The sequence below is a fragment of the Lagopus muta genome, chromosome 9 (assembly GCF_023343835.1).
Source record: "Lagopus muta isolate bLagMut1 chromosome 9, bLagMut1 primary, whole genome shotgun sequence".
NCBI lineage: Eukaryota > Metazoa > Chordata > Aves > Galliformes > Phasianidae > Lagopus > Lagopus muta.
Window position 1 is genome coordinate 6,798,035 of NC_064441.1, and position 9,584 is coordinate 6,807,618.

General features: G+C 40.8%; 1 protein-coding gene across 1 annotated transcript; it reads left to right on the forward strand.

The window, feature by feature from the left end:
• Window positions 1–472: 472 nt before the first annotated feature.
• On the forward strand, window positions 473–9,516 carry TTC14 (tetratricopeptide repeat domain 14). Its single transcript, XM_048955030.1, is given in 13 exon segments — window positions 473–659; window positions 741–776; window positions 779–883; window positions 1,493–1,692; window positions 2,288–2,372; window positions 2,472–2,601; window positions 3,124–3,276; window positions 3,861–3,932; window positions 4,379–4,498; window positions 4,582–4,704; window positions 5,275–5,392; window positions 7,271–7,380; window positions 8,091–9,516. Coding segments are annotated over 13 exon segments (2,373 nt in total). The 5' UTR covers window positions 473–511; the 3' UTR covers window positions 9,064–9,516.
• The last annotated feature ends 68 nt before the right edge of the window (window positions 9,517–9,584 follow it).

Below are 9,584 nucleotides of genomic sequence, written 5' to 3' on the forward strand. Positions count from 1 at the left end.
TGCATACCGCACAGGAGAAACGCTTACGAAAGCAAAGTCTGTGCTGCAAACAGTTTTTATTGCTCGCTCTTTGCATTTGCTAAGAAGCACAGATCGACTTCCCGGACAGAGGAGCTCAGCCCCGCCCCGACAGCAGCCCCGCTCAGGCTGCAGCCCACGTGCAGCCGCTGTTCCCATGCAGCCCCCCGAGCCCGGCCCGGCAGCGGCCCCTGGCGGCCCGCCGCTGCTGCCGCCGCTCCCTGAGCGTTGCCGGCTCGGGCGGAGCGCACGAAGCCCCTGCCTTTTTGGCACGGTTGTTTCTATTTTGCGTCCTGCTGCCGGGGCACCCAACGTAGGGCCCCCGGCCCGCCGCACCGCTTCGCTCAGAGCGGTCCCCGGAGTCCTCCCGCCAGCCAGGGGGCGCTGATGCTGCCCCGTCCCGCTCTTCGCCCCGGCCTCTCCTACCTGGCACTACGCGTGCGCGTTGCCCTGCGCTCTCCCTTCCGCTTCCGGTCCTGGCGGAGGCGGCGCTATGGAGCGGGAGCTGCTACGCCAGGTGCTGAGCTACCATGGCCCCTCGCTCCTCGCCTTACTTCGCTCCGAGCAGCACGACAACCCCGACTTCCGCGGGCTGCTGCCGCCCCCGGGGACCGTCTTCGAGCCGCCCCGCGGGGCCCCCCGCTCGCCGTCCGCCTGGTGAGGGATCGCAGGGGCGGTTAGGGGCGGCGGGAGAGCCTGGAGGGGCGCGGGGCCGTTCTCAGCTCGCTCTCCTCTCTCAGGGCCGAGGAAGACGCGGAGCTCGACGCCGAGATACAGCGCTTCATCGCCAAAAAGGCGGACCTACTCTTTGCTCAGTCGTGGAAGCCCAATGGTCCTATTGCCGACAACATTGAAGAAAATGAAGGTGAGGGCCAGTTCCTGGCACCACGCAGCACCACCCGAACCTTACGTCTGCGAGCGTTGTTCAAACACCTGCTGAACTGCAGCAGCTCGGGGCTGTGCCCCTGCCCTGGCAGTCTGTTCTGTACCCACCGCCCTCCGGTGAGGAACCTTCCCCTAATTCCCCCTCCCCTCACACAGCTCATTGCTGTTCCCTCGGGTTCTGTTGCTGTCACCAGACAGCAGAGTTCAGCACTGCCCCTCCACACCCTTTCAGGAACCGTGGGCTGCATTGAGGCCTTTCTTCTGCTCTGGGCTGAAAAACCCAAGGCACCTCAGTCATTCGTTATACATCTTGTTCTCTAGGCCCTTCCTCCTCTTTGTGGTCCTTCCTTGAACTCTCTCTAACAGATTTATGCCCTTCCTGTATTGTGGTGCCCAAACTGCTGACTGTGCTCCAGGTATATTTAGAAGCCCAGATAAAATTTTTTGCTTTTACATTTTCTGGTCTGTGCATAAACTATTGCTACTACAAATGAATCAGGTTTTAAAGTATTCTGCTGTTTTGAAGCATTTTGTGCTTTCAGGCTGTAATTTGGTCATTTTGGAACTGTGAATGTCTCCTGTGTTGCAGAGTATTACGCTGTGATGCCTCCCCTGGAGCAGTTCATGGAGGTTCCTGGGGAAATCAGGAGAGAGTTATTTTTTCGAGACATCGAACGTGGAGACATCGTGATTGGGAGGATTACTTCCATTCGTGAATTTGGCTTTTTCATGGTGTTGATGTGTCTGGGAAGTGGTTTCATACGGCAGATTGATGACTTACAGATCAGTGTAAGATTTGACTGTGATCGTTTTATGGGTTTGCATTGTATCTCATAATGCAGTGGTACAAGTAAAGGTGAATCTGAGCTTTGGGACAGGGAGTGGTAATTGAATTTGTGGACAACTCATGATTTTATGATGCTTTGGCTGAGTCAGCAAGCACTTTCATTATACTCCATGCTCAAAATGTGTTACTTGAGAGTGGAAAAGTTCATTATCTACGGATTCATAAATTGTAATTTGAGCCAAGCCATGCATTCAATTATTATGACTTTCATGTGTGGGAAGATTAAACTTACATTCCTCCATCTTAATTTTGCGGAGCAAAAAAGCCTGGTTTTGTTCAAATGCTTTTATGTAAGCATGTGTAGTGGCTTTGATGTTGTTAGCACATGTTTTACTTCAGGGAGATGAGTTTCCATTTTTAAAAAAGTTCATGTACACATGGAGTGTTCTTACTTTATATATAATGTGTGTTGAAAGATTGTTGAGCAGATGAAGTTGTGAGTCAATGGCAGTAACATGGAAAATTCTGTAATGCAGCCAATTTAGCTCTGTAATTAAACCTCTTTTTTTATGTTATTCCTGCTTTCCTGTATTGTAGGCTCTTTGTCCACTGAGAGATGTGCCTTCTCAAACCAACCATGGAGATCCTTTATCTTATTATCAAGCTGGAGATCTTATTCGAGGCAAGTAGCTGTGAGTGTAATTAGGAATTAGCTGTAATTAGGAATCAGTTTCACTTTGGGGATCTTTGTGCTTTGTCCTAATTTGAATTGTTTCTGCAGCGGCTGTTAAGGATGTCGATCGATACCACGAGAAGATCACGTTGTCACTCTACAGCTCAGCTCTTCCGCCCAATCTTTCTAGTACAAAACTAGGAGTCATTGCCACTGAGGACTTGCCCTTACATTATAGGTAAGAATATGCTGTCCAGGCTTTCTAACTAAAGGTATTCAGCTTGTCTGAAGAATGTCTTTGATAGGCTGTCCTTTAAACTTGTCAGGATTGTTTCCAATTTAATTTGGTAACTGCAGTCTTTTTGTTGGTCTTTGCTGTCACTTACATTTTTCTAGATTTATCAGCTGTAGTTGATTTTTCACAGTCTGTCCCAGAATGCAAGAAAAGCAAAAAGCAAATGAAGTTACGTTTGCTAAATGCAGAACTGAAGGTATCTGCCATTGTAAAACTGCTTTCCTTTTTACTGTTTTTGTTGTTATTGTGACTCTGGGACTGAAATATTAAATTCCTTAAAATTTACTTTGGCAGGAAGCTCATTGCTGTCTCTGCCACTTTCAGTATAGCTAAACAGTAGGAAAACTTACGCCTGTAGAAATAAGTGGCTTGTACACCCATACTGACAGTGCTGCTTACATCTTCTGAGCATAACATTCAGTGTCGTGTGCATCCTTGTTCTGTGTATGCTGGTGCTTTCTGAAGGCGAAGCTTGGAAGTTGCAAAAACAGGAGAGACATTTGAAGAGGTGTTGCATCGTTCCCCAGGATTTGCAAATCCGTCATTAATTGAGTATTTAACAGAAAAACTAGGAATAAGTGAATCAAATCCACCATCTTTGATGAGAAGTCTACAAATGTAAGTGATTTTTACATTGTTCCTACCTGTAGCTTTGTTATTCTAATCCCAACGTAGACTTGAGTTGAAGTCATAGACACTGGTACTTCAACCATTCTTATTCCAGTTTCCATGACTGCAGCTTCTGTGTCCTTTAATATTTTAAAGGCAAACTCCTCTGGAGTAAGAAATTAGTATTTAAAATTGTTTGTTTGATTGAGACATGTCCCCAAGCATGTTTGATGCCAAGGCTGTAGCAGGTTATTATTTCAGTCTCGTTAATGTCTTTGGATTGAAATGCATGATGATTGTTAGTAAGTAAAATAAACTTAAGACGTGTATGTATGTATTGGTATCATGCACCCCAAGGTAGATGTGAATATGAGATATATATATATATATTTTTTTAAATGTGCTGTAGCCACGTTGCAGTGTTAGAACAGTTTGGGAAAAGTGAATCCAGAAAAAATAAGTCCTGACTGAGGGAGGGAAGCAATGCATTGTAAAAGTAATATTTTAGCTTATTTCAAATGCATTACGTATTATAATTTTAATGTTACAGAGTTAAAAGGCAACTTTAACTTTTATTTTTGTTATTTTTAAAGGAAAAATATTGATGAAGAAGATTTTGCCCCTGCATTGAGGAAAAAGCAGTCTGAATCTTGGGCCCTGAATTGGTATGCAGTATGCTGATTTCTTTTCAGAGGTTACTGTAAGATTAGGTTAGGATACAGCTCTATTTCCTGAAGGAAAACGCCCATTGAACCAGTTTTTCCACAGCACACACTTCAATTTGTTGTTGAAATACTTCTCTTGAGTTACTAGGTGTGAGGGGGGAAAAATGGGGATGAGTATTTACTATTTCTGAATTCTATGCTAGCAAAACATTTTTTCTTCAAACAATAGTATGTAGCAGCTTCAATTAAATACATGAAAGATTTACGATGACAAATCTTATCTTAAATTACAAATAATAGCATCTAAAGAAAGTTCTGAAATTTAATTCATGTAATTTACCTTCTAATAAGTTAACTGCTTGCGTGGAGCACTAATTCCTGAATTATTGGCAGTAAAAAATTTGTAGCCTTACCATCATAATGTTTTTATAAATACTTTTCTCTAGCGTGAAGGCAGGGGTTGATTGCTTCAAGGATGGGCGCCACGTGGAGGCCATGAATGAGTACAACAAGGCTTTGGAAATAGATCCTCAGAATGTTGAAGCTTTGGTAGCTCGTGGGGCTCTGTAAGTCTGCTTGTCTCATTGGATTTCCTACTTTGTGAAGGAAAAACATTGTTAAAGCCTGTGCAACTTTTGTGTTGCTGTAGGTACGCAACTAAAGGAAGTCTGAACAAAGCCATAAGTGATTTTGAAATTGCTTTAGAAAACTGTCCTACACACAGGAATGCAAGGAAATACCTCTGTCAGACACTTGTGGAAAGAGGCGAGCAGTAAGTGTAGTTAGCATTGTATTTCTGTTTGGCTGAGAATAATTTTCTTACAGTATTTTTTAATATGGCCTTAGTTGGGGCACAGATTGGCACCTGACCTTCCTGGGTATTTATATGTTGGAAATACATCTGCCTGTGGGTTTACGTTTACTGTTCTGTCCTAGTTATAACTTTTGCAAAATAGTTAAGATTTAATTATTGATATCTTTCCACAGGCAGGATGCCAAGCTCGTTTAAAGTGCTGTGAAATGGCTGAAGATATTCCCATGTGTATAGGAATGTTGACTCTTATGTATAGAGGAATATATATTCTCATATATGTCTGTATATATTTTTATGAAATTATTTGTAACAAGATCATGTTTTGTCACTTCTGTGACATATTTGTTAGCCTCTGCAACAGAAGAATTAACTTTGGAGTACTCGGGAATAGGTTTCTTAGCATCTGCATTGAGAAGAGACATTATTTTTGAAACTGGAATTGAAATTGTACAGAGTATTATTTCTGATGATGACCAGGACACAAGGAGATACAAATTAACTGTACATGCTTCATCATTTAAATGTTAGGTTGGAAGAGGAAGACAAACTAATAAATGCTGAGAGTTACTATAAAAAAGCCTTAAGTTTGGATGAGACTTTTCAAGAAGCAGAAGAGGCCTTAACAAAAGTCCGTAAGCGTATACAGGTGATTCTTTACTTTCTCTTCATATAACTCAATTAAAATAAATATTATAAATAGCAATATAATAAATCATCATAATAATTATAAATAAAAATCATTTTAAGTCTTCTGAACAGAGAGGCTCGACAGTGATGCTTTGTCTTGCTCTCTGCTTCCCTTCTCCATAGTAAATCTTTTATAGTGAGCATTATGGCTGTACCTACCAGAAGAGAGGTACCTCTTGATGACTCCACTGTTTTGAACAGAGTAGTGAAAAAATGCCAAACAGTGGAGATGGGAAAAGAGGATAAAACCATTAACCTTGGGTAAAACCAGCCAAAGTGCAGGAAGATTTCAAGGGGGGAATCTGTAGGTGATTTAAAGGAAAAGAGTGGGCTGGGAGGATGGGCAGATGATTTTGAAAATCTTAGCTATCTTCTTCCTCCCTTCCCTTGCACACAGCATGTTTCCCAGGTGAGCCCTGCTCAATCTTTTTGCTGATCTGTTGTCTTTTTTTTTTTTTTTTTTTTTTTTTTTTTTTTCTCTTCTTCCCCATTTTCCTTTTATTTATCTCCTTTACTTGTATTGTCTTCCAGGGAGGATCATAGTAAGATTAAGCACTGAGGGGCAGGCTTGGTGTGTTCTATGCTTTGCATATTATGAAGTAAAGAGACTAAGGCAGGTGGCCTCAGTTGACACTTCTTCAGTTGGTGAAGCCATAATGCTGACAGGTTGCTTTGAGAGAAGGGAAAGAGGATCTACGACAACCTTTTTAATAAAACTGAACTGCATTATAGATGAACTGTTGTATGGTATTTGAACACTATCTATGTTTGGCTGCAGTAGAAAGATCTTAAAGCCTTGGTTAAAATGAAGAATATTTGTAGCAAGTAGGAAATACTTCATTTTCTTTCAGCATTTTGTAATTCTGGTATTATGGTCATTGATGCAGCAGGTAAACATAACGTGGGCTGTTTCTTTGGTTTGCATAGCCGTATCTTCTATTAAGGGTTTCCTTTATTGTATCTGTTATGACTACTGCTAAGTTTTGAAAATCACCAGACCTGCTTCTGTTTCTGAATAGAGCTGCTCTTTAGGGGTGTAGATTGCAGAAGTCTGATCCTTACTAGATTTTAATAGGCTTGTCTTATGATAATCACAATCTTGCATTTATATGCATTTGAATATGCAAGTCTGGTACTGTCACTGTTGTGTTAGAATGGCTGAAACAACACCCAAGTGTGTTTTCCTGTAATACTGATTATGTGTTTTTCTTCAATGCATTTTCTTCTGAATTGGACCATTGTTGCTGTATCTGACATCTGGTGCTGCTCATCACCAACAAACCCTTGGAACATGATTTCTTACGTAAACTATGCATCAAACTGGTCTGTGAAATTGTTACAAAATGGTTTGTATGCAAACATGGCCAACTTCAACACATTTTACAATGGGCTCTGCCATACTTTACTTGTAAACTGCAATAACAATATTTCCCCTCCAATCTTTTATTTTAATATTTTCTTTTTTTTTTTCTTTTTTTTTTTTTTTTTAACATTTTCCTGCTCTCTTCCTCCACACTGCTAACACTGTGTTCTTCTTGCATATGCTCTCTATACCCTTTGGACCACGTGTTTCGTGGTGTGCTGGATCACGGGTCCACTGCAATGGTTGGTCAAATACATTCCCAATGGATAAAAAACTGCGATATGGTCATTAACAAAAACCTGATCATAACAATGGCCAATGCCAAACTTCTTATTAACTGTCAATCTGGGAATCCTGGTAAAACATCCGTGCTGTAACTATATATTTGAATGGCTTTGGGGGCATGGGGAAAACTTTAACTATTAATTAACACTTTTAATGAATTTTTTTTTATGATGTTTGGGTTCAAAAAAGAAATCTTTGGAAATGAGGGAGAAACAAGCTGCAAAAGAAGAGAGAGAGAAAGAAAAGCAAGTAGAAACAAGTGCAGAAAAATTGCGTAAGCTTTTAAAAGAGGAAAAAAGGTAACCTTTGTTGATTCAGTACTGATTCTTGAGCACATTAAGCCAGAATGTGGGCTCTTTTTTTCTATTAGAGAAAGCATCCCAAACCAGGAAGTTACAAACTGTTAAGGGGCCCACTGTAAATTCTAGAGTTTCTGACAGCTAATGCACGAGCTAAATGAAGAAAAATCACAGTACATAAAGCAACACAGCTCCATGGTTGTGTCCCAACCACATGCTTTTAACGTGGGCTGATGAAAAATGAGCTCTGATGTGAGCAGTCTACTAAATTTTGAGTCATTATCTGCATCCTGTTATTATTTCAACATTAGCCATTGAATAGGCCTTATGATTTTAAAAAGAGAAGGGTACAAGTGCATGTAAGTCCATGTATAATCGATTTTCAAATGAACTATGTAATTGTAGCATTTGTTAGTTACACAGCCTTTTATTGAACAGATGTTTACAAATACTTTGTAAGACTTTGTAAAGTATTGAAGCGCAGTGCTGTATTGAACAGGACACACTTTGTGATACATTGTTCAGTGGATTTAATCTTAATTCTTCTGGTAAAGAAATGACGTTTTAAAGTGTCTTGCTAAGACAGGCCCAGTTTCTGTTCATGCCTTACAGTCCAATCTCAGCCAGACTATGGGGAGTGCAGAACTGTTTTCTAGATAAAATCTTTGCCTAATGCTGAAGATTACCTCACAGGTTAATTGTATTTTTAGGTTGAAGAAGAAAAGGAAAAGATCAGCTTCTTCCTCCTCCTCCTCCTCCTCTTCATCCTCTTCTTCATCCTCAACCGATTCTTCATCCGATGCATCAATTTCTTCCTCCTCTTCCTCTGATCACAAGAAACGCAAGAAAAAGCATCGGAATAGATCAGAGTCATCCCATAGCTCCAAAAAACGCTCTTCCAGAGCTTCCTCACATTATAAAGATCAGATTAGGAAAGAGGAGTGGTATTCACCTCCAGCTGATACCTCCGCCTCCTTCCTTAACCAAAATTTTGAAATGGAGAAACTGCTGGAAAGGCAGGACAGCTTAGTATGTCCAAAACCAGAGGTAAGAGAGAAAGACAGACACTGTTCTCTGTCGAGGACTTCAGGTGATGATGAAGACACTTTTGGAGGTAGGTCTGAAGATTCAAGAGATTCTTGTAGTTCCAAAACTCAGGCAAGTACTAGCAAAACCGAAAGATACCATAAAACAGACAGATTTTTCTCCAGTAGAAGGGGATATTCAGGTTCATGTTATAAGTCAGATGATAAAAGCAGGATGCATTACTTTAGGAGGTCGGAATGGGATGCAGAAGGGAGAAGAGAACACTATAAAAAGCACGGCTGGGGTCAGGACAGGTATTACACGTCACCAGCAGGGTCTGACTATTCTGGCAAGTCAATGGGAAAGTACAGATCATATTCTAGCACTCCTTTACACGAAGGTGATAAACGTTATGACAGTGATAGGCAGGAGTTAACTCAGCATAGAAATGAAAGTGGGCGTAAGAACAGGGAAAGAAGTTACGAGGAGATGAATAAAACAAAGGAACCAGACAGGGAATCTACTTTAAATGATACAGGACAAACAGAAGGCGGCACCAAAAGAAACCTGCCCCAGAACTTAGTTAACATATTCAATCAGATTGCTGAGTTTGAGCGGGAAAAAGGAAGTAAGCAGAAGAAACAGCAAAATACATAAGAAAATGCTTTCTGTTGGATGTAGTTATGTATTTTTATCTGGGCTTCTTTGAAGGGAACACACACATGAAAAATGACAAGCAGAATTTCTTGTCTTGCAGAATGTCAAAGAGTTCTTAAGGTAAAGATTTTTGTGGTGGAAAGAGATGCAATGATACCTTACATAAGATATTGATTATTATTTAGAATCAAATTTTCTTATCCTCAAGATGTTCCTGTACGGTATGCTTTGTGTGATGGAATGAAATCATTTGATTCTCTTGGACTGTGGCTGTGGAACTTCCATCAAATACACTTTAACAGCAGGAATTTGTTTTTTGTTTTTCTTCCCCTGGGATACAACTGACTATTGCTTCAAGCTTTAACTTCCAGCCATTGAAGGTGGAATACTAAATTAAATTCATATGCCATCAACATATATAACTCGTTTGATCAATAAATTTTCTTAATTTTGTGTCTTGGTTTTTTGTTACTGTTGCTGGGCTGTTTGATAGAGGTGCAGTGGTTATTTTATGTGCAGCT